The 25,815-nt window shown below is 40.8% G+C and overlaps 1 protein-coding gene across 1 annotated transcript in view; it reads right to left on the reverse strand.

Moving 5' to 3' along the window:
- GLI3 (GLI family zinc finger 3) overlaps positions 1–25,815 on the reverse strand; it is a 208,713-nt gene that overhangs the window by 176,063 nt on the left and 6,835 nt on the right. The window contains exon 2 of the mRNA XM_074889064.1: positions 18,166–18,328. Coding sequence (XP_074745165.1) covers positions 18,166–18,289 — 124 coding nt within the window. The 5' untranslated portion in view covers positions 18,290–18,328. The remainder of the gene's footprint in view (positions 1–18,165; positions 18,329–25,815) is intronic.

Raw genomic sequence — 25,815 nt, forward strand, 5'->3', positions numbered from 1 at the left:
TCTTCTGCTGGGAGTCCTACCCAGAACAAATGTAGTCTATATGTAAAGGCTACTAATTAAAACAGCTCCAGAAGTCACCAACCAAATTCTCTCCCCATCGTCCTCATGCAGCAAAATAAAACTTCTAACCAAAAGTTCAGTGATGCCACTGACATATGCCTTCCTTGACGGTGCTGAAGATCCTAAAGGAGAAACACTCGACAAACTGTTTGTGAAGCATTAGAGAGCTACAGTGCAATGTTTTGTAAATAGATGATATGAAAAGTTTTACAGAGTTGCTGAAAAACACCTTTTGTGTTTCCAGATACTTACCACAAGCTCATAATCACAGCACTTCTAAAACTCCCTGAATCTGCACTATAGGATACTTGATGACATAGCAAATAACTCTTTCACTGATGCAGCAGTAGCAGCTCTCAGACGCAACTCTGGCATTTACTCCCCGAGAAGTAAATATTGACTTAACAGCAACTCCCAGAGCATATGCAAAGCCATATGAACGATTGCTTCCGCCAGTGCAGACTCACGCGTTCAGAACGACGCCTGCCGCTTTATTCTTACTCGTTCAACCATGTAAAGCATGAGAGAGAAATCTCCTCTTACATCTGTGATGAAAAGAAGCCAAGAGATTCTCCTCTAATTTCATCCAACCTATAACTCTATTCTTAAATGGGCATTTTACACACAACATCCCAGTCCTGCCAACGCACGTACCTGACAATGATTCCAGGGTAGCAGCCTGTGTAAGTAACACCCATCAGCACCCAAAGACCATTTTACACTGTGCGGATCTGGGATTTTTAGGTCAGGTCCTTATCTTCGAGCAACCACTGTTTCAAGTTAATTTTACAGTAAAAGGTTGGATTAGTGTCAGTTTGGAAAATGCTATGCAATGAAATTTCCTCCACTTTTTCACTCTGAAATGTACCATAAGATGTATTGTCCTTGCCACTCCAAGCCTCACAGGAGCCCTCAGGGCATTCCAACCCTCAACAAGCACTGTAAAATGCAAATAACTAGCATCATCAGACTTAGTACCCAATTGCAAGGGTTTATTGCTAAGCTGAGGGCAATTCTCGACATAAAATTAGGCCAGTAGATAACGAAGCTAGACTGCTACCTATTGGTACGGACTTTTGAGGGCATGACTTCATGGTTCTGCATTAAGTAACCCAAGCAGAAGGATGGAGTGGTAAACTGGAGCTCATGTAGGTGCACCTGACATGTGCTTGTTTGCAAGGTCCAGTGAGGAATGTGCATGTGCGTTCATAAGAGAAAGGGTCTGTCTCCACAAACAGATGTTTCCCAGCACTACCACCACGACAAGACAAGAAGGTCCAGTCTGCAGTCTTACAGATTCAGAGCCATCTCATCTGCCCCAACGGTGAATTTACAGTACTGGTCTCAAAAGTGTGAAACTCTCAGGAATTTCCTTTTCACATGAACAGCTATCCAAGAGAGGTAAGGATAGGACCTCAAATCCCATCTTAAATGTAGCACAGCCAAGAGCTGAACATATATCTGCAGAGATCAAATACCAGCATATAAACAAGCTGTGATGGCTTGTTTCTTGAAACCCAACAAGAAGGCGGTCTAATAAGGGAGTCACTTACACGTCTTTAATTATGCTGGCTCCACAAGTTTAACTAGCATTTAGGCAATTCCAAAAACATGGCAATTGCAAAATAATTTATACCTCAACCATAACCGCTTATTGTGAGTAATGTACACTGCATGTTCTTTTCAGCTGATAGCAAAGCAGAGAGAGGTAGCACCCTGATTTGGCAAAGGTTCCTAATGACTGTCTTAACCCCAGAAAGGAGAGACAGCCATCATCATCACCACCATTCATCCACTTCTAGCAATCCAGAGCTGAAGGGAACATAGGGATACTCATCCTGATACAACATGTTACAAAATCATATTCCCCAGAGGATACAGGCAAGCTTATATAAGCAGCAGTGAAACTGGGCAACTTTCCAGCAAATTTATCCAACTGCCTGCAGTCTCCCATTTCAAGGTAGCTGAAACGCTGAGCGCTGCATAAACTCATTTGATCCACATCCCATGCATTTTAATAAAGAATGGGAAAGAACAGGCACCTATTAGTGTTTGCTAATTTTTATTTCCTAACACACTGAAATGTAAAACATCCTCCTCTTTTCCCTTGCCTACACAGTCCCTTTTAGTTTTAAGTCACTCGTAGGCATCTTCAGTACGGAAATAAAAAAAAAAAAAAAAAAAAGTGTTTATGAACAGAAGCCTGAGTGGTTTTTAAAAAAAAATGTTGTATCAGATACCAATTAAGAAAAAAAAAAAGTTTAACGAAAGCACTGTAAACTCAAGTGGTCTCCTTTTCCCTTTCCAGCTCCTTCCATCCCCCTCCCTTTAAATTCCATTCCTTGAAATAAACTGGGATCACTGGGATCAGCTGGTAGTAGTCACATAAGCCAACTTCACACTCTTTACTGACCTCTTAAGAGAAAGTTTAGACTGGATGGACCCATCTAGGAGAAGGGAACAGACGAAGGAGCAATGTTACCATGCTGTTTGCGACATCTGCACATTTTTATTTTTACTTCTCACTTTTAGGGTTGGAAACTGATTCTGCCTGACCTCCAGAACGAGCGAAAGAAAAGTCTACAACCTGAAGGGACAGAAAGCTGGGAAACAGATTTTCAGTGAGATCATTTCATACCTCTTCATAGCTTGTGTTTACTGTAGTTAACATCCACCTAGCCTCAAGGACTCTTTACATTTTGAAGAAGAATTAACTGTCGCTAAATTCTGAATGTTCTCCATTTCAATTACAGTTTGATAGCCTGAGATATACGCACTGTTGCCTTCTGCAACTCCTCCAGCAGAACCAAGGAAAAGCAATTTCACTGCTCTCTTCATTGCTAAAATAAAATAAAAATAAAGGCTTTTCCTTAGATTCCTCTGAATTTCTCACTGTTTAGGTATGTTCCATGTTAAAATAGGTTTAATCCTGCAAGAGAGGTGGCTCTCACAACCAGACTGCCAAGGATTTGGTTTCCACAGTAGCCAAGATTCCTGGAAATCCAGAAGCATCTGTACAAGGCAACACTGCATACAGCCAGACCACACCTGAGACCTGCAGATACAAGGGATGCCCGTCACATCCCTGCCGAGCACATGCTCAAGGCAACCCCACTTACACAGAGGCCTGGCCAGTAAGTCTGACTTATCTGGGACTGCAAAAAGCCAGCAGTCAACACTGTGCCCACATCCTGCTCTCCTCTTGCGTTGGGCTGAGTTTCTGCCTTCGCTTCCCAAAGAACCTACACATCTCAGAGGGTAAGCGATGTAAATCCAACATAGTACGTCTGGCCAAACGCAGACACAAAACCAGCACCTAAAGTATGTTCAGACACTCGAACAAAAAACTTCTGTCACTCTCTCTTTGTGTCTAACACACATTCTTCCCCATAATTACAGAGTCCAAAATACAATTTTCACCTATTATGAAAATTCATGTTAAGTTATTCTATATCAACTACTCTGTGCCTACGTGCAAGCTCTTACACCTCTGCAGTTAAAGTACTGGTTCCATAACAACGACTTCCACCTAACAATGCTAAAATACTGATTTTTGACAGGTTCTCAGTCCAACTATGGCAACCAAAAAATCTGTTTAAATGTGAGAACCACAGAGGAGCACAGGGCTCTTTTTTTCTTTCCTTCCTTCCCTTCTTCCTTTTCTTCCTTTTCCTTTAGGTCCTGCCTTTCTTCCTTTCTTTCACTCTTTCTCTCTCTCTCCCTCTCTTGTAAATACCTGGTGGAATTTTTGATATCTTCGCTCAAGGTTCTTACTCACTTACAGATAGAATTATTAATTTTTTTTAAGAGTAGGCTTATTTTTAGTACCTGTTTGGAGCCTTGAAGATAAATGTAGCAATAAATCACAGTCCCTTGAAATATTTTTATTACTTGAGATGTTTCGGTATCCTTCATACTGAGGTTATTTCTCAGAGAAAAAAATAAATAATTTTGTGGTGCCAAAGAAAATGCATGCAAGGCTTTAATTCTGCTTTAAGTTAGATGGCTGAAGAAAAACGTCTTTTCCTATCCTCTGAACAATCAAAAGAAAGTGTTCAAAGCTGAGATTGTTTCTGCTCTTATATATGCAACATTAACCTCTACCATGTCAGCAAACAAAAAGGTGTCTTGGAACAGATACTTTAAGCTCAGGGAGACTGTCAGAAGAAGATGCTGATGCATATCAAATTGAAAATATTAAATACAACCTACCATAAATATTTTTCCTCGGCCAATACTTAGAAAACATGGCAATGACTTAGACTGGGATGAATGTTGGGAATGAAGTTGGGAGAAATCCCTTGAGGGGTTCCAGATGCATGCTTTTTTTGGCAGAGGCACTGTGAACCTGTACCTGTCCTGGTGTCTGAAAGATGCCAATGTCCATTCACTCTAACTCTTCAGCCAAAAGTCTCTGAAGGTAAGAAATAATTCATCATATACACACTCAGAAAATGAAGTTTAAAATAATGTTCAGATAACAGCTTAGAAGCCTGGCATTTCTCTAAGCAAAATTGTGCCGTTTTCAGTTTTGCTTTCTAGGGAGAGCTGTGACCTGTTGTGAAGGCACTGAAAACACCTGTGAAAAACGGAAGAGTTTTTCTGCAGTTTGTGACTAAATATTTAAATATCAATTAAAATAAAAGGATTCCCGTGCAGCTGCTGTGGAAGTCAACAGCAGTTGTGCCACTGGCTTCATGTCAGAAGCAAAGTTTGTGTCTTACCAAATCCCTGAAACCTGGAGTAGTTCAAACTACAAAGAGTCACTCTAATTATTACAACTGCATGGGAACTAGGTCATAATTTTTTTTTTTCTTTTTTTCTGACCTTACAGAAGAGCATTTAAATAGGACATTTGCAAAAGAAAGCACAAGCACACTTCCAGGATTAGGTCCTGAGATAGCTTCATGAGAAGTTATCTCAAGTTTCTGAGACGAAGCTTGTAATTCAGTGATCAAGGGTGTCAGGAGCCCAGATGTCCCACTGAGGGGAACCAACTAAAAGACAATGGCTTGAGTCAGGAGGCAGGAAAGCAACACGTAAGATTAAATATTTAAAGCCTGGAATAGTTCAAGTTGCTAAAAAACCTTTCAGTATTTCAATGAGTTGCGGACTGGGGTCTTAAATGAAATAAAGCTCAGCCTTATCACTAAAGAACAATATGAAATTATGACTACGAACGCACTTTACCACACACCTTTTATGGGGTTAATTTTGTCTCATCCCTGTCTCATTATGGATCCCGCAGGTCGTGCTCCTGTTCCAAGCCCTAACCCCAGGGAGCAGGCAGCTCTGCCTCCTCAGGGCAGCCCCACAAACACCCCGGGGTACGGCAAGCACGCGCTCCGCTCGTTGTGTGGGGACGCTGCCCGTAAGCCGCAGAAGCAGGGGGCTGGACTACAGGCAAGCTAGGCTGAGGTGGGGAAGCCAAGCCTCCCCTCTCCCGACCCGCAGCCACCATCTCCACCGAGGTCTCCTCCTGGCCGTGAGAAGCCACAGCTTTCTGGGCACTTCCAATGGGAAAACCCATGGAGTCGAGAGAGAAACGTGCCAGACACCTCCTGAGCCCACTCTGCACGGCTACGCCTTGCGGTCAGCACTGAGATCAGCCCAGGGTTGAGGGCTGAAGCATCACAGGTGCTGAGCACCCCGGGGAGCCTCAAACAACTCGCGGGGTCCAGCCTCTGCCCTCCTCATCTCCAGCAGAAATACAAATTTGAAAATAAAAGCAGGAAGACAGTTTATGAGGAGCATTTTATCTGAGTTAAAGTTGGAGCGGGCTGTAAACTCCCATGGGACATCTAGGTTTACACACTTCGGATGAAACTGTAAATTGAATATTAAACACACATTTTTATCAAATGATATTTCTCCCAGAGAAGGCTGAGGACTGTCTGTTTATTTTTTTAATCTGATTTGCTATGTTTACAAGTGGTAGAAAAGCTGGTTATATCAGCCACTCCATCTTTTTAGTTCTATTCGAATGACTTTGATTTTGTTTTTCTAACAACACTAAGAAAACTATAATGCAAAAAAAAAAAAAAAATCTATAATCTGTGAAAAGGCACTCTGAAATCCATCAACCAAGTTGTATCCATAATTGCTTCCCTGGCTTATCAAAAAAAGGCTCATTTGCATTATCTGTTATCTTTAGATACCCATCCTGGTCTATAAACAGAGTTATCAATCCCGTTCAGAGGCCAGTCCACAAATTGAAGTTTTCTATAGAGGGAATTAGCTATAAACAAGCCCAAGGCAATTTTCTTTGACAGCCAATGGTAAACCATAGGAAGTAACTTTAATAGTGATTTACAGTTCTTCTCTGGTTTCCATCCAACTTTTCCTTCTTGTGCTTCTGTTCCATCCAAAAAGGAATTTTTCAGATGTTCTAATTTCCCATTCAAGATGCAATCAATCCCAACTCTAGGTGTGTCTAATCCAATTTTTACGGTATGTTCATGGGCCAGCACCAGAGAAAAAGAACTCTCTTTTTATTTTCTTTCAATTGCCTCTGCTGCAATCACAAGACTTATCATCTCCTGGTGTGAAATGCACAACAGTAGAAGAGAGAGCGAAGGAGATTCGAGAGAGAGAGAAAGAGAGAAATGAGCCAACCTACTGAAAAGAAAGGGGAAAAGAGATACACAAAAATAACATTAACATTTTTGAATTATCCTACATATTGAAAGCTTCCATTTACCAGAATAATTAATTAACTCAAGATTTTTAAAGCCTGTACAGAGTTTTTTAATTCCTCATTTAAATCACAATATGCTGTTACAAGGGGGATATTTAGGAATGGACTCCAGCTTCACACCACCCAGCTTCCTCATCTATACCACAGTGAAGCCAGACTCGAGTCCTGTACCACTTGCTCACGCACACCGCCCTTATGCACACGAGTAAACCCCGCTGTCCCAGCTCCCACACCACCGAGAGTCAGAGGACTGCTCCTCCTTTACAAACGAAATATCTTTTCTCTTAACAGCTTATTCCGGCTAACTCTGAACTTCCAAGAGACATACATTTAAAATACTGATTTTTCAATGTCTAATTAAAAAATATCTCTAAGCCACTGACACACACAGCGGATCTTAACGTGCATCACAGGCACAGCAAAGAAACAAGCTGGGGCATGGTTCCTCTCTGAGTAAACTACAGCAAATGAAGATAAAGCAGCCAAAAACCACGGACAACAGAGACCTACGTGGATTTACATCTGTGAGAGCAGCTGCAGAAGAACAGAGGAGAATTACACCCAAGAGTTTAGCAATTAATAAATATCCTCTGTATCAATGCAGACCAATAAAAATTGTTCTCTTTTACATTAAAGAAAAACACATTTACTTTATTTTACATAACTCAGACCACAAAGCTTTGTACACTCTCCTATTCCTTTTCTTTATATATGCATACACATGGGGGGCATATATATATATATGTATGTGTGTATGTGCATGGGTTATTTTTCCCCTGATTGAAAGCTATCCTAATGGGTAGGCACTAATGGATTTGAAGTGATAAGGAAAAGGCGGACATGCAAAATGCTCCAGAACTTCTGTTCCTAATCAATCACCAGAGATCAGTGACATCATTCAAGCCTTTGATCAGAGCTCCCCTTTCAAGCTTAAAAAGGGGGATAGATTGACCCACACCAGCAGAGGGACTAAAGAAACACCTAGGATACAATTCACAGTGAAATATGAGAAGTCACCGGCATCCCTCTTCAGAAAAAACTATCCCTTCCCACCTTCCTCAAGGAATACAGCACGCATTCCAGAGCAACCAAGCACAAACAACAGATTTATCTCTTTCCCCAATAATTAGAAAACAGCCAGGGAAACAACACATCACAAAATCCTTTCAGGTTTTATTTTCAAAGCCTGCGCACGCATTTATCCTGAGCAAGCGATTTATTATGTTTGCTTGCGTTTAAAAATCTTCTCAAGTCCATTAGTACACCAAAAGAAAGAAAAAAAAAAGAGGAACTTATTTTTCAAAAATGCCTGAGCAGCTTTAACAACTAAAGGCTGACGCCCATTTTTAAAAAAGAAATAATTTTCAGGAGAATCAGCATCACGGCAAGCATTTGCTACACTTAGCACCAGCCTTTGTCCACGTCAGGGCATTCAGAGAGTTCGGATCACTAATCCCACTTCAGCTAAAATTGAGCCCCATTGTTTCTCAGTTCATCTGAGTTTCCATGGCACTTACTAGGACTTAAGTGTTATTTACTTAGTGCAGTTTGTTAAAAACAAAAACCAATAACTAAGTCTTAACACAAGCATCAGGTTTGCTTTTTTTTTTTCCTTTTTACTTTCGATAAGCTCGAGATGCAGTCAGCATTTTACAGTCTCAGAGACTTCTTCCATCAAAAAATCTTCAAGAAAAGCAAAGTTGAAAATAGACCTGAAAACGTTCACTTCATTGTTTTGGCTTGGTTTTCTCCCATCTGTATTTTTAAAAAATCTAATTGAGCTTCCTGAACAGCAGCAAAAATGTAGTTTATTATCTCCCTCATCAGGTGATCAATGATTTCATTAATAAGACAGATAACAAAACTGTCATATCATCGACACAGTTATGAAAGATGATCCTGGCTTCTTGCTCCATTTTCCAAGGTCTGGGATTCTCTGTGGCAGCTCTGAGTCCATTCAATATTTTCCACAGACAGAGAAAAGTGAAAATCCATTTTGAAACCAATTTCAATTAGGATCCAGAAGCTGTTATCACAGGTGTCGCAGAATGGGCCCGTAAGTGGAAATGTCGCCTATCCATTCTGAAATGAAACCTTATCAGGGGCTACGAAGATGGCTGAGGACAGCCTATCTGTAAATTACTTTTCGTCCTGTGTTAACTCAACCCTAGTTCTGTCATATGGAATTCTTTCCAGCCCCTCGTAATAATCTAATGACTAACTAGGCGCTGCACCAAAACGGCTTTTATTCTGCTCGGGCTTCCCCCGCCGAACGGGGCTGCAAATGCAAATAACCGGAGGCGGCCAGGCGAGCCAGCGTATTTAGTAATATCATTTAAAGCTCTCATAGTTTATTACGAGGAAGTAACGGGCTTGCATTCTGAAGCCTGTCTCCACCCATTGCATTCCTGGTGATTTTTCAATTGCAAACTCCAAGGCCCAGTTATTTCATTAATTCAGCACCCAAGTAGTGAGGCTTTTCTCTCACATCTTTCAGTCTCCTTTTAGCAAATTATCCCATGACGGAGGATTTATTCAGTCAAAGACCTCGGACTTTGAGAGGCAACAAAAGAATCAAGAGACTTTCTGGTCCACCTGCCTGGCGAATGATGAGGCAGGGTAAAGCCTCCCCTAGAGAAACCAATCAAACCATTGTGTGGCACAGTCAGACCTTTTCAACTGTCAAGCCAGGAGAGCAGGAAAAGAGATGAAAGAACTCAGGATGAAGCTACCATTTACAGAACCATGTGGGAATGGTCTCCGAAGATTTAATAATTGGGATGGAACTCAACTTTCTGAAAACTAAAAGGAAGAACAAAAAAAAAAAAAAACAAAAAAAAAAAAAAGGAAAAGAAAAGAGAGAGAAAGGGGAGAAAGAGGGAAAGAAAAGAGAGAGACTAGGAGGAGGGGAAAACACTACCAGTCAGGCCCAGAAAGAACTCTTCTACAAAATCCTCTGTTGTTATGTATGAACCCCTATGCTGGAAAAGAAGAGAAAAGCAAGTGTACGACGGGGACAGGGAGAGAACAAGAGAGAGAGCACAGTTTGTAATTACTAACTTAGTTTCAGCAATTTATCATCACATCTTAGGAAAAACTCCATCAGTACAAATCTGTTCTATTAAGCAGAACAAAAGAATCCCCTTAGTGTGGGATATCTGGGTGTATTTGCAAGCTATTGCACGTGTGGGACTTAAGTTTTCACATTTCCACTTGGCTGCATGTGGAATCTGCACGGAAAGTCGTACTAAATGAATGGAAACCAGCGTATTTTAAGCGGTTGGCATGTGCAAAGAATGTGCACACACAGCTCCCGTGTAGCAAGACTCCAGCTGATTGCAGGCACCAGATTAGGAACTGTCTTTTGATAACCTGACCCATAAAGCCTTACAACCCAAATTCTACAATCATCTGAACAAAACCCAGTATTTCCCGTGTATTTCCGAAGCACATCTGCGCACTTGAAATACACATTCATCAGGAGGTCCAGATCACATTTACAAGTAAATCAACATTTTTCTGAATTGTCAGCCTTACGAACAAAAATAGAATCTGCAAATTAAATTGTGACCCCTTGCAGTATACATCAAAGGCAAAGACTTTTAATAGGAAATACGATAATAACATAGAATAAAATGTACCTCATTCCCTCTTAGTTGGGATGGCAAAAGAATGCACCTCCCTCCCCTCCCACCCTCACCCCAAAATAATGAGATATGGCTTGGAAAGAATACAGACAATGTCGTTTTAATACAGTACATTCTTTACACAATCACATACCATACCCTAAGCCCACTTCTCTCACTTATTGGCATATGTATTTAGTAACAATTTCTGTGTAAGCAGAAGCTGAGGTTTTATATCTGCCAGAAAAGAATAAGAAAATAAAAAAAAAAAAAAAGGAAAAAAGTAAATAGAAACATACAAAGCAGGGATATAATCAAATGCAACACTGATACCTGATTATTTCATTTTAACTGGAGACAGACATGAAATAGGAAACATCTAGAAGAGAAAAGCTGAATGGCATTTGAAAACCTGTTAAGTAATTTAATTATTTCAACTGCCTTAATTTACACAGCCCTAATTCTAAAGCCAAATACTGTGCCTGCCAGAGGGGTTGCCTGGTTTTAAGTCAATTAGAAGGATTTTTAAAAATTCTTTTTATTTACTTTAAGAAGAAGATCTGCTCCATGTAGCTCCTTCACTTGCAGATTCCCAAGTCTGATCTCTTTTCAGGACCCAGGAGCTTTCTACCTTTATTTTTTAGTGCCCTTCCAATTCTCCCCAGCTACCTGGCACCCATATGTTTGTTGACACCCGTTTCCAGCAGTTGGGAGGAAGGTGCCATCGCTTGGAGCAGCAGTCTGCTGCGGTGCAAGGTCATGAGGAGGCCCTTTCTCTTTTAGGGTATCCTCCCCAGAGACCAGCACTTTGCAGCAGTGAGTGAGCCCTTTTCTGGAAGGCTAACAATATCACTGAAGCTTCAGCTGCCCACAGCCTTTTTCCTACTAAAAATCAAACCTCTTGTTGCTCCCCCCTCCCCAGTACTGTGGGCTGTAATGCCTGAAGTTTTTGAGCTCTGATTGATACTGGGTTCCTGCAAAGCACAAGCTACAGAGCACGGTACCGTTGTTGTACAGTAGAGACCCACTTTAAACCTTTTTATTATTATCACTTCTTACTCTATTTCAACACGCAGGTACAACTGTAATATGGTTGCTTGAGTGTTTTGTGGGGTGGGTTTTTTTATTTGTTTTTCAGGAAAAAAGAATCCCTAGTGTATAATTCCCTAAATTTAACCTCCACTTTGTCCAGGTGGCAAGCTTCTGCTGCTAACTAATGTTTTCTCCCGATTCCACCTCATGTTATCCAGCAGGATGTTAAGTCATTACTTACTGATTACAGTGATTGCAGGGATAAGCCACTCAATCATCTCTTTCTGGAACTTGCAAAGGGATACAGGAGGATTGACATTTAATATCCCTTATGCTATTAACCACTGCAGGGAGGGGAGAGAAGGGGGGGAAAAAGCAGGGAAATCTCCGCAGAATTAATGAAGCAATACTGTATTGCACTTGCAGATCATTGGCTTTAGAGCAGGGTAAGGGTAGGGCTGGCTCACTGCGGGACAACACTAGAAAATAGTATCAGGCAGAATGAGTTATTACAGTCTACAATAAACCCTAACTTGATGACTGGAATTTTATAAGTAAGCATAAAGGACCATGGGTGCATTACTCCGAATGAACACGTATTTAATCAGCTACTCGCATCAGATCACAATATACCAAGACATGCAGTCCCCACCTAATTACAACCTCCAATACTTTTGCTTCCAATATTTCCAAGCATCAGGAGAGCCTGTCCTCCCCAAGGATAGGTACCTCCTTTTAGTTTATCCTCTTAGGACCTGGCCACAATTATTAGAACAGAAGGGTACACAAAATCTTGCAAGTTCAGGTCTTTGCCCTTACTTTTCTATGCTACGACACATGACCATTCTACCCTTACTTTTCATGCTGCTGTATGCCACCGTTACAGATAGGGAATACTTGCAATATTTGTCTTGCTGAAAAACAAAACCCTCAGAAAAACCTATACATTGAAGTCAGCACTTCCAATATCTAATACTACAGGATGCTGTTTCCTCGTTGACCTGAAAATGAGAAGTGAAGAGGGCCCCTCCATCCCCTTTGATTTCAGGAGAGGAGGAGGACATCTCCTGATCACTTTGTAGAATCAGGTCTCATATAATCAATTTGGGACTCAATTTGCAGGTCACTAAAATAGTACAGGCAATGTTTCTCGATACCTAACAACCTCTTTTGAACCCCGACCTCTCAATGGGACCCTGAGCACATCAGTCCGACGAGGGGGCCGAGAATGGGTATTATGATTAACACTTATTTTATGGTGAGCTTGAAAGCAAGCAGCAGGACAAGTAACCAGCTGAAAGTTTAAACAGGAAATGTGATTCTTATGGGGTTGCAGACTGCTGAATACTTCCCTCATTCAACCCTGAAAGAACTACTAGGAAGAAAAAAAGAAAAAAGGAGACCTAGATGAAGCTGGCTCTTCTTCTGAAAGAATCAAAGTGGACGCATGCCCTTCCTCTCATTTATTCATCCATCAAGCTTGGTTTTAAGTTACATCATCATTAAGATAATAATTTCTGCTTTCTATCACTTTAAAGTATGTTCTCAATAACTATCTGATTCTGATAAAGGTAGTCAAGTCCACAACCTACATACGTTTATAATTAGCTTTTTTTTAAGGCAGAGTAATAGGTTAATAAGAAATATCAAATTACACTGGAACAAGCTCATGGGTCAAAAACTAGACAAAACACATCAAACTGAAAATAAGTGCTTGCCTGTCAGACACTGAAGGAGTCCCTATACAATAACTGCATTGTTTTAAAGCAACGTTAAAAACGTCGGTTTAGAGCCAAAATGTGCAAAAGAGGAAAGCATTTTAGTCACTGACAAAATTCACAAGCCAAATAGTAAATAAATCAGGGTTGAATGCAGTATTACAATCTCCTAACGTTCTCCAAGCAACGCTGCAAAGTGCAGCTTTGCCTTGTAGAAGTATTAATTCAGCCCTCACAGAAATTCCCTGTACTTTTTCGAAAATAAAACAAAAAATTAATTATATCCATGCTACAGATTAAGTGTAAAAAATAAACTGCATATAGCTGAGGGCTGTGTTAGGTTAGCGTGGGGTTTTCTAGCCAACACCTCTCAGGAAGTACACTAACAATAAATCTGATTCACCTACAAAGCAGCACGTAGAGTCGAAGCGGCCAGCCTGGTAAAGCATTAAAGCAACTGCCTAATTTTAAGCATGCAAATACCCACGTTAGGGCCAACAGAGCTATTCCTGCGCCTAAAGCGAGGCGTTCGCTTGAGTACTTGCTGGACTGGCGTTCAAGCCTTGACTGCAATGCTGGGACTCGGGAGGGCTGGTGATTCCCCATGCCGGGATGCAGGAGGGCACTGCACCAGCGCAGGCAGCACAGCTGCGCAGGCAGGGGAGCGAGCGGAGTTTTCTGCTCCGGCACTGCAGTGCTCAGCCTGACATATCGACTTGGCGTGCTGCTGATCTCAGCGACAGCTCCTATGCCAGGCTGCAAGGCATGGCAGCCCAGGAGCAGGCACCCTGCTCGCCCTGCCAGCCCTGGCGCTGGCCCGCAGAGCGGCGTGGAGGAGTAGCCGAGAACAAGCCTTCACATCAGTGTTCGTCACACTTCAGCAAGGCACGTCACCACGCCGACGCCTGCAACGTTTACAGCCTTCACCTGAAGGTTTCTTCTTAATCCTGGGATTACTTGAAATTACAGGAGGTACCATATTATCCAATGGCGGTCTAGCAAGGCAGGTTTCATGACCTGCAATACCAGGCAAAGGCTTTCCAAGGGGAGCACAGAACTAATTTTAATGAGCTAATCAATGGATACCTCTCTTCAGAAAGCCGTCCCTTGCACAATTTGATAGAAATCTGTGTCTGCATGCAGCAACTTTCAGGAGATGACCTAAATCCATGCATGGACATGGTAGGGAATAGGGTCTCACTGCTTTGTCTCCAGAAAAGTGGCAGGGATGCATGTGTGAGAAGACAAGGCTTGACAACACGGCACCGTGGTAGCAAGGTGGTCCGGGACACTGGCCTCATTACTCCAATGTCATGACTCCATAGTCATGACATAAACACTGTATTTATTTGTTGCTGTTATTACTTTGCCAAAGCAGATCAGTCAGAGGCTATCAAATCACACAATACACAAAAGTAAGCTTACTTTACACCCTAGCACAAACTTCTTATTCATACAGCGTTTTGTAAATCAACATTTCCGTTGGCAGTTTTCTTTAGCAGTTTCCCCCTCCTTGGATATTAGCCTAGCAGTAAATACAGCAGTCAAACAAAGGAGTAAAAGGAACAATTTGAAAAGAAATGTATCCTAGTAAACTGCATGCAGTTTGGTTGAGATACACAAAGAAGAAAAAAATCAAAAGCTTGCAAAAATGAATTCAAAACAAAGCAAGAGAGGTCCCAAATTACAAAGTCCCACTGGGGATCAAAGTACACCAAAGATTTTTGTTAGTTATTACAAATTATGATTTTTTTTTTTTACTTTTTTTGATCACATGTATTTTAAAAGAAGTTTTAATTTTCTCCAGCCCTAAGACCTTCCCCACATGTTTCGGCCTGGAGCACATTTTAATGGCTTAGTTATAAATCCCTGAAATTAGGGGTTTATAATGGAAACGCTGGCAGGCCCTTATCTAACACAGTGCAAGCATCTTAGCAATACAGTCAGGGTTTGTAGTTAGGTGAGTGCAGCAGAAATCTTTTTTGTGTTAAGTAGTGACAGGAACTCAGCAGAAGTGGCTAACGTGTAAACTACAGCCCAAGCTTGCTTATTGTTCAAGTCTACAGTGCAGCTGGTACCTTCCAAGGGGCACCCACAAGTCTGGGTCTCATAACTTGTATGGCATACTTAGGGTTAACACAAGAGCTGCCCTTCCAGGTCACCTTCCCCACTTTCTTTCCCTTGCACCTAGATTTACACCAGGCTTTTCAATAAACAGTTTGCACACCATATGGTTTAAAAGTTTTCTACACTCAATACTCATTTTAACATAGATTCTGCTACTGGGTGTTAGTCACTTTTGGGAGCTGTTGAAATAATGGCATTTTCTTTGTTTCTTCATGACTGTAAGCTTTGCATAAAACCTGTAACTAACAGCTTTCCATCTATTTATGATCCAAGTTCTGACTCCTTCAGAAGACTGCAGAGCTATTGAGAAAATACTAGTTTCTCCATCACACCTCAGACAGCTGTCACTCAAGTACACATTACCCTGCAAACTTTTCTAATTAATGTGTTGTTCTGAAGGAGAGAAGCGGTGACATTAGACATGCTTACGAGGTGACACTGGTATGATAGGCAGATGTTGCTCTGCAATGACAGCAGTCTTCTGACAAAAGCAGCAAGGATCATTCTGTCTTTTTGTTATTTTTAAGGGTACCTTACCTTGTTTAACAGAGCATTCAAATGCAAATCACAACCGTTTAACATTACCACAGCCCTCTGCAAAAAAAGCGGCACTGAATCAACAAAAGCTGCATGTTTTGTAGGAGTGGTGTCTTATATCAACGGATGATGTTCCTGTAGTAATACTCATTCCAGCATTAAAGAAGAAAAGATGCAAATGCAATGCAAGCTCCAGCTTTCATGCAAATTGGTCCTTGTAACCAAAATTCATTATCATGACAATCACATCTGCAAGAAGCAAAACTTTAAAACACTGCAACAGTAAAAGTCATGTTTAAGTAAGTTCCTAAAGTTTTGATATTAGTATTTGTTTTGGTACATGCTTCATGGAGTCTCCACACTAAGATAAAATTTTTCATATACAGGAAGGAATGGAATTTTTTATCCCTCTGAAGCCCAACCCTGTATCTCTGGAAAGTCGTTTGCTTGGTTATACATGAAGGTAGTTAGAAACCCAAACCTTGGAGATCCTGGTGACTTCCCTAAATACAAAGATTAACAAGACCAACCCTTACTCACTGAAAACAAAGGTAACTGTCATCACCTCAACCAAATGCAGCCTCAGGCCCCAGGATGTGTACTGCATTAGCATCTCATTCCATTAATAGGAGACAATTCCAGTGACAAAAATGTCTAGTCATTCATTAGACTTAGAATCATTCCAGCTCTTGGGAGTTTGATGCCCCTGACATGCAGTTAATACACCACCTAGATGAAGCAGGTAGTTAAGAACTAATATTACCGTTAAAGCCGATCGGTAGAATAGAGAGAGAATTTGACCATGGAGTAAATCATGTCGGAATAAGCCAAAAACGTCTTGAAGGCTTTATTTTTAGCCCTCTCAAACTAAATGTTTAACGATAATGTTAGAGCTAGCCCAAACAGTCCGAGGTATGCGCCACTATCGAGTTTGAGTACAAACCCTTGACACATCAAAGAATACACATATGTGTTTGAGACTGCATCTGTTTGAAAAGTTGGGCCAAAGTGGAAAATCCTATTATCAAAAAAAATACAATGGGGAGCTCTTCAGCTAATGTGAACCTCTGTAATTCTATTGACAGCAACAGATCTGTGCTGACTTACACCAGCTGAGGATCTAATTTCATATGCTTTAGAAAACTGATGCAACTTTTTCCATAGCTGCTCAAGAGTTTCTATACTCCCGTGAGGATCAACTCCAACTAGTAGGTCAGCAGGTGCTGAGTTTGCTTTGAATCTGAAGTCCAGAAGGATACTGGGATATGAGCCATCTAATTTTTACTGACCCACAGAGATTCCCCTCTAGTACGGCTGTGGGATTCATGTATTTTCTGCTTTAGTCTAGTGGGACATACATGTTTCTTTGAGAAAGCAGAAACCGTTCTTCAAGATTTCAAAGTGAGAACTTGACCTGGACCACAAGCCCCCATGAGTAAGCATGATGGAAGCAGAAAGGGTGAACAGAAAATGCTTTGCCAGAAACACACCAGGTCTCCAAAATACGCAGAAAGACATCTTCCGGTTTTAGCCATTATTACACTGATTTGCAAAAACCAACAGTTAATCTGCAGCTATCCAAATTCCACAGGTCTAAACTCTGTTCACACCTTTTCAAGCAATTTTCTTTCCTAATGCAAAGGGAGTTTTGCATTAGTAGGGACCAACACACTCAGCCCTCTTACACTGAACAATGAAAGGGCCAGGGCTGGGATTACACACTCTCCAGAGAGGCAGAGAATATGTAAAATTGTCAGTGAGGTAATCTCTGGGGAGAATTAAGCAAACTACTCCAGTTTTGCAAATCTACAAGCTGTATATTCACAACTTTGAAATGAATTCATGGGAGGATACACTCTTAGCTTGATGTTTTGTCTCTGGCCATTAAAGAACTTTGGGGAGGTGGGGGCAGCCCTTTGGGAGGAGCAAGTTTATTTGTAAAAGAAGAGAAGAAAAGAAAACTTTGCCATTAATTTTCACAGAGCTACTTCTGTCTCTTTTGTAATAACTAATTATCTAACTAGCGTAAGCGATTTCAATGGCCAAATGCAAAGCACTCGCAAGCCCTGCCAGGCTAATCAAGACAATTTCCAAAACGCCAAAAACAGGAACTTCCTATAATAAATAACTTAGCACATTTACATCTCAAATTAGAACATCTGGAAGAAAAAGACTACGCCTGATGCCAAAACAGGCCTTATTGTATCCTACCACTTTCCATCACCATCACCCCCCCGCCTTGTTCGTTTTCTTTAGCCTTTCCTTAGAACAAACACTGATCCAGGTGCAAACGCTCAATTCACAAGGAATGCAGTGAACATAAAATTACTGTAGGTTTGGCTGCTAGTAAATCCCCGCTGTTACTCACCATTGGAAGTTGTGCTGGAGGCAACAGCTTTCTCACTGACATCTGTTCGACTGGAGCATTTCACGATGGAATTCTCCACTTTTTTCTTCTCCGTCGTGGTAGAGCTATGGGACTGCGCCTCCATGATGACTTCTCATTACTTCAGCTCTCCTTGTACTAATACCTGAATGAAACAAGAGAGTCATAAACTTGAAATACTATTTGAAAGCTTAGACTAAAACCTCTCACACCTCTCACCCTGAAGAAGAGCCCGCAGCACAACTGAATTAGCAGTCCCACAGGCCACTTCTGGATGCCCATCAAATCATGTGTGCATGCATGAATTCCTGAAGGACTTAAGGAAGCACTAACACCAAAAATAAGTATGTTTGCCTTTAAAGAGAATCAGCATCACAAACCACTACGCTGCTTGACAGGTAGGTCCATGTTTTTCAAGCCTGTAGGGTTTTAATGGACCCAGGGGAAAAAAGCCAGCATTTTCCTCCTATGTCCAGAGCACTTTGGAACAACACTAAAGAAATCAAGACAGACCTTCATGTTGACTATAGAAGTCAAATATTTAAATTCCAACATTCACACTATCCGAACACACTGCAGCAAGAATTATCCTGTCTATCTCTACACCTTGTCCTACTCGTGTAAACATCTCTCACTTTGTTCAGAAATCTAACTCAAACAAAAGTGCATTGGAGCAACACCCTAAAAACCACAGGGAAAGGCAAATATTATTGCTAGTGGCAGATAATGAGATCACTTTCTTTTGCATGAAAACACTGAAAATGGAAAACCCTGCAGAGGTGTGTGTCTGGTTATTCTGCCTTTCCTGGCTGTTCTCAGTGTCATCCCCAGTGATACATTACTTTTATACCCTGCGGATCACTTCTCCTTATTCCCAGAGCTTTTACATTCCTGACATAAACCCAAGAAGCCCATAAGCTTCCAAAAGGGTAATACTGCTTGTGCAGCAGCATATCCCCACCAGGCCCCAAGACTGCTGGGATCCTGGGCTGTGAAGAACACAAGCATTTCCAAGCACTGGTCTGCAGCTTAACTTGATGCATGCCAGTCTGTCCAAGTAAACGTTACATTAATCATCAATATTTAGCACACACCATGCTTAGAACTGAAGTACCTGGGTACTTCAGTAGTTTGAACATGATCCTATGCAACAACGAAAAATAGTAATAAAGAGAGTGTTTTCAGCTCTGAGCAGGACTGCAGTCATTAGCTAAAGGGGTCTGAAACGGAAGGAAGTCACACTGTTCTAAAACATCATTTAAATGAAATAAAAAACCAAAGGCTTCAAAACAAGCCACAAAGTGAACTATAATGAAGTGTAATTACATCAGCAACCTGTTTCCCCAATTCTGACAGTCAAAAAAAACCCACCAACCAAAACAACAAACCCCAAAAAAGGCTACAAAGCCAATTCATCACAAACACAGCTGTCTAGTAAACCTTCCCTTTCCCACCTCCCTAGTAGGAGTTCTTTTTAATAGCACAATAAAACACTCCAAAGCCTCATTGTTATACAGTAAGGATCAAAGAAGAGCCCAATGACTAAATGAATCATTATTTAGCTAGGCAGCACAGCCAGGGAACTGAATTAGATATCAGAGACTCTCTGCCACTGACCTACTGGTCTAACCTTTGGGAAGGCCAACTCCCTTGAGTTTCTTTCTTGCTAAAGACAAGAATAACAAAGCTCTGCCTGCCATGGCAGAGTACTTCCAAGATCTACTCGTGAAAGTGCTATAAACATTATTATGACCTGTGAAACAACTTCCTACCAGAACATGAAGGGGAACGTCAGGTGTCTTCAAACAGGACGCAGGAGAGATCTAACAATACTCAACTTGCAACAGCCCTCGCGTGCAGCCAGCAATGCACAAATCTCCTTGAGAAGAGATCTCATACAAGCTTGCTAAACAGCCCCTTTCCAAATTTCTCATATGCTTTCTCCCCCTTTTCCCTTGTGCACCTCATACAAGGGCGTCCACAACTTTGGTCACTTATCACATATATCAGGCTTTGAGTTATTTAACAGTCTTTAAAAATAATAACATTCTACACTATCTCTGAAGGAATTTAAAAAGCAATACATTTTCAGTTGTGGTTATGTTTCTTCTCTTTTGCCTTCTAAGGGCCAAGTCTGCCATTCAGGCAGCATCTTCATTTACATCAAAGAGTCTGACTTTAAGAGCTTGGAGGGAGAAGCTGCAGAACATTTTCTTCTGTCCTTGGTTCACAAGCCTGTTTCTTTTGGCTAAAAGTCATGGAAGGAAACAATTACGCTCCCTACTCCACTAGAAAGGAAGAAGCCACATGGCCCCAGTTTCAAAAGGCCACTGGAATGGCATGAAACATTTGGGCAAAGGTCACAAAAAAGATGACAGGTATCTACAGTGGTTCCACCACCTCCTGCCACAGAGATGTCTGCGCAGATATGAGCAAGGAGCCCTCATTTATCTCCACCTCCTTCCCCTCTTCACCATGGCAGGACAGGACCTCCCTTACAATCTGGAGATGAAGGTACCGTAAGGAGTTAACACAGCTTTAATCTCCTAAAAAGCATCTTTGGATCATCTGCAATTCAAGAGCAACACGTGGCTGCTCAGACTGGCATCCATCCATTCTCTTGGCTATTTTTTTTCTTTCCCCAGAAGCCTACCAATGAGATTTTTCTGGTGCTTTGGGGTTGTTTTCTTTAATGGAGGGAAGACTAGCAGACATAATTCCACGTTTCCCACCACTCTCTATCACTTTCCTGTTTTACACTACCTAGTGTGGACAATGGGACAGAACAGAGGCCTAAAGTAGCAGCTTAAAGTGAATTTTTGGTCAGAAAATTGCAGAACTGGCCACGAGCTAACATAAACACCTGCTCTTGGTACCTGTTCTGGTTCATGTCTGCTTAGTTTACATCCAGAAGGCTGCTTTTATTCGTGCTTTTATTCAGCATGGAAGAAGGAACACCGCAAGAGTAAACTTTCTTACTCAGCTCTACACCCTGCACCACGAGCCAATGGCCCCGGCGCTGCTGACGCTTCCTCCCGTGCCTTCTTTCCTCCACTCCCAACCCACGCACGCCCGTGTGGCAAGGGTGTCTGCAAGAATTCCAGCAGCTCCAGTTACACCCCAGTGCTTCATCAACTACATGGTGGTATGCATGGCTGGGAAAGCACGGAAAGCCAGGAGAGGTGGCAGGACTAACAAGCAGAGGTATGTGTTTTGGTACCTTCTGCCAAGCATGCCCGATAGGGAAGCAGCCGACTGGAAATCAATATGGTGCCCCACAAAACTTTTTTCCTGAAGACGAACTTAAGCCCAAGTTGAAAACACAAACCAGACACACACGTCTTCTAGAATCATTCTCCTTAATTTTGGCTGTGATTTTTATTTTCTCTCAGAAATCATACTGAAAGATGGAGAATTGCAGTCTACCAAAAAACACCCATCCAGGATGATGTAAAGATTTCTTTCTACTGGCTGCTAATCCCTAACGAAAAGCATTCTGAAAATCAGCCAGCCTGACATCACCTTCACATTAAAATACGAAGTGGTTTATATTATGGTGTACACGGCTCTCCCCAGCGTGGGGGTCAGTGACTTCCCTGTTCCTGCCCCCAGGCCTGAGACAATATGTATCAATTCTGCAGCAAGGAGCTCTGCTTTCAAAACACCAGAAAGCTAGTTTCTGTGGCTACCCAGCATCTCCATGTGCATATGAATGGCAAGAAAATGCTATAACAGTATATGGGCAAAAGCCTGAACTTTCATAGGTAAATAGGGGGATAAACATTCCTTCTTGAAAGCAAACATTCATGGCTTTTTCCCATTCAACCATGCTTGAACCTTTTGTAATGTTCCTAAAGCCTGAACCCACTGCACAATTAATTCCAGATCCCCATTTTAAACCTAATCCCTCTCAAAACAGCAACCTGCCTGCAGGTGTGTCTCTTCTTTTTAAACCATAAATGCAAACTTTCACCAATTGCATATTAAATTGGAGGAATTTCAGGAAGTAGCTACTGCAATGAACTAGTTAAATGAGGAAAACTGTCTCTTTTAAAAGGAGTGTCAACAAATAACAGTATGTTGGAAATGCATTTCAAACAAAAAAAATCTTTCAAGCAATTTGAAATGATATAATTTCCGGTCCTTATGTATGCTGGTCATAAAACTGCCTCACAGTAGTAAAAATAATCATATTAATATACTGGGGAGAAAAAAAAAATCTTTTTGTTCATTTACTCACAGTGCCAACTAACCGAAACCAGTGGAGCAGCCCTCCGCCTGGAAGAGCAGGAAACGTGACCCCTTCTGAACATACACTTCAATTTTCCAATTCCTCTCTGAATTACTTTTTAAATCATTGCATTTATATTGCATATGTTAGTTTTAAAGACCAGATCATGCAAATTTTTATTCATAGGAATAGGCTCACTGACTTCAACAGTACTACTTGCTTCAGTCTAAGTGCTTGGGCAGGAATCAGCATCTAGAATTTGCATGTTAGATTGGTTTATGTTTCTTGCGAACTTAAACCTTCTTCTGCCTTTATTTGTTATATTTTTTGAGGGGGTATCCTTTAATGTGTTGGGTTAAAAAAAAAAAAAATCGTTTCCCTGTTTTATTCGATGCTGCTGTAGTTGTATTCAATTCATTAACAAGTGGTTTGCATCCGCTGAGAAGAGCTGTCTGAAATAGCAGTGTCACAGCATTCATCATCATTACATCAGCAGTAGGGAAGTTCATACTGATTGCTATCAGCAACCAGAGTGCCCCAATCAGCGTGCAAGCAAACATAGCATGTTTAATTTTTCAGAAATGACTGGGTAGTTAGGGTGTTCATAGGTACTACTTTGATCCACACTACTGGAAGCAGTCTTTGGGGATACAATACATCTTGAACAGCACAACTGTATGAAAGTGAAAAACACAAGGGGAGGCATGAAGAACAATCAGGAAATTACAGTCTCTCTCAACCATAAAGGACCCTTTATCAGTTTTATCAAAACCAGTTACACCGTTCCTTGGGACTATTTAAGGATAAAAAAAAAAATCTGTCTTGTTCAGATACATTCAAATGCAAACTTTACATGAGACAATCTTACGCTATTATATGAGAGCTATTTCACACTGATTTATACAGGCTTGATTCAGGTACATTTAACTTCCAAAACCCACCTAGATTTCAGCAGTGCTTTCCATCAAACCTGCTTGCAAAGCTGCACTGACAAAGTTACCCCTGACAGTACTTGCTGAAAAATACACAAGCGCTCAGACATTTTATGAAGTCTCTTCTAGCTGCAACATTAACCTCTTGGTACCCTTCACCATTTTTATAATAGCTATAGGAACTAATCTAATTACTATACATCTTTTAAATAGTTTTATCTTTTCCCAGTTTTTTGTATGCTAAACCAGAATTCTGCAACCCCCATTAACTACTCCTGGGCAAATTTTGTTCGGATTCTTCCCTGTTGAGACAACTGGGCACAGTAAGACTAAGACTGCCATAAACAGTACAAATAATAGTCTTATACCGTCTATATATAAAATCACAACAAACCATTAGTAAGTTGGGGAAAAAAGGTATCTTATACTTTGCAGTACTTATCTCTGTTTAAATTACAAGCATAAACTACAAATGCACTAGTTGCTAATTGCTTACTTCTCCTAAATCTGTTTTGAAATGCAAAGTAAAATTAGAAAGAAAAAACAAAAAAAAAAAACCAACAGAATCAGATAGGAGGATCTGTTGCTTGAAATTAAAAAATACCCCAAGTTATAGGGCACCACATTTATTAATACAATCTTTCCAAATTCATTACTATCTGCTGTCTTTTCCTGTGTTGCATTCCTTTGATTTCTTCCCCCCATAAAGACTGAAAAACAACTAGACCTAAAGCCTGGTTAATGATGATCTGATCTGTTCCTGATAGGTTAAATAGCTTGTGGCAACAATAATGCTGGATCACAAACACAAAGGCAATCAGCTAGGCGAAGCAGTGCTATTAGCATCCTCGTGATTAAGATCCTAAGAAACTATTCTATGGCATACACGGAACTACTGATCAACTGTAATAATTGCTCAACTCCAGAGGAATTACATTTGCTTACATCTTTCTGCTACAGATAAACTGGATTACCAACAGTTCTGAAAATATTTAAAACCTACGCATACAGTAGGATCAATAAGTGACACTTTCTACTGAGGCAGCACCTCAGTTGCTTTTAATACACATCACCCACATACTCTTACAAGTAGATTATCTCTACTTTTGTTACGGGATTTAGAAAGCTGTTAAGTATAACCCCAATTAAATGTTTTTACTATTACTTCAACAGATTAAACTGTACCTAAATAACACAGCTTTCCGCCAGGAAAGAAGTGATTCGTAGTTTCTTACCCAGTAAACAGAATGTAATGGATAAAAACACTGAAGGATTTGGGTCAAACTGTCTATATCCAACCAGTCCATCCCTCACAGAAGTTACTGTTTAGGGACACACAACACAAAGCTGAGGGATACAGAACCAGAACTTACAACACATCTTAGTGGCTTTACACTTCAGATATGATGTATCCTCTGAGGTAAAAATTCGTAATCCATTCATCATCCAAGTCTTTAGATTAAACAACTGAACTTTAAAATGAAAAAAAAAAAAAACAACAAACCAAAAAAACCAAAAAAACCTCAACCCCACAACCACAACCAGATAAATAAACCAGGTCATTAACTCTGCATCTAAGCATTTGCTATTTTAATCACATGGTCTTGGGTTTCTTTATTCCTCATTTTGACTCTTCTTACAAACTATCTAAATACAGACAACGGAAAGAACAAAGGTTATTTCTTTAAAAACAGAAAGTGCCACATATTTTTCCAGTCTTCAAATCTGTAAATATATTTGGGGAGGGGAGCGGGTTTAAAAACGGTAACACACTTACCCTTCAGAAATCGGAACTCCTGCCAGTTAAACTGCCTAATATTGCTAGAAAATTCAGAGCAGTGCGTTATTGTTTGCTTTGCAATCCTACATGTCCTTGTGCTTCCAACTCCGCAGCAGCAAAAACTCTAATAATTATGTCAAAGTAAGATTAGCTGTAAAAGAATTAGCACAGGGAGGGGAAAAAAAAAATCTCCTGTGGACTTTACTGCTTGTAGCAATAGGTAAAAATGAGTGGTGACACTTCAAACTTCCCTACCAAGCCTACACTCAGTTTTTGCCCCTATCTTTCTTCAGGAATTCAGCAGCACTAAATTCAAAACAAACTTCAATAATAGCACAGTGACTTCCTTCTGTAAAACACTTATTTTATGAAACCTGGAGCATTCTATACATGCTCAAGATTTGAAAGGACGGGAATATTCAGAGAGGAGGACAACCAGCAAGACTTGCTGTGTTGATAACATACCCTATGACTTCCTCTGCTGATTCTGTTATGAGCACTAGGAACAATTATGGTGACGATATAGGATGTTTTCTTCTTTCCCTTCTTGCCAGTTTGTCGACAAACAGCTTGGTAAAGCAAATTACAAACATCTGCAACGGGTGTGCTTTGCATCACGATTTATTTAGTTCATCAAATAAGAAGTCACTACAACTGCCACAGAAAAATGCAGAAATATTCTAAGTTAG

This window comes from Strix uralensis, chromosome 1 (assembly GCF_047716275.1).
Source record: "Strix uralensis isolate ZFMK-TIS-50842 chromosome 1, bStrUra1, whole genome shotgun sequence".
Classification (NCBI taxonomy): Eukaryota; Metazoa; Chordata; class Aves; order Strigiformes; family Strigidae; genus Strix; species Strix uralensis.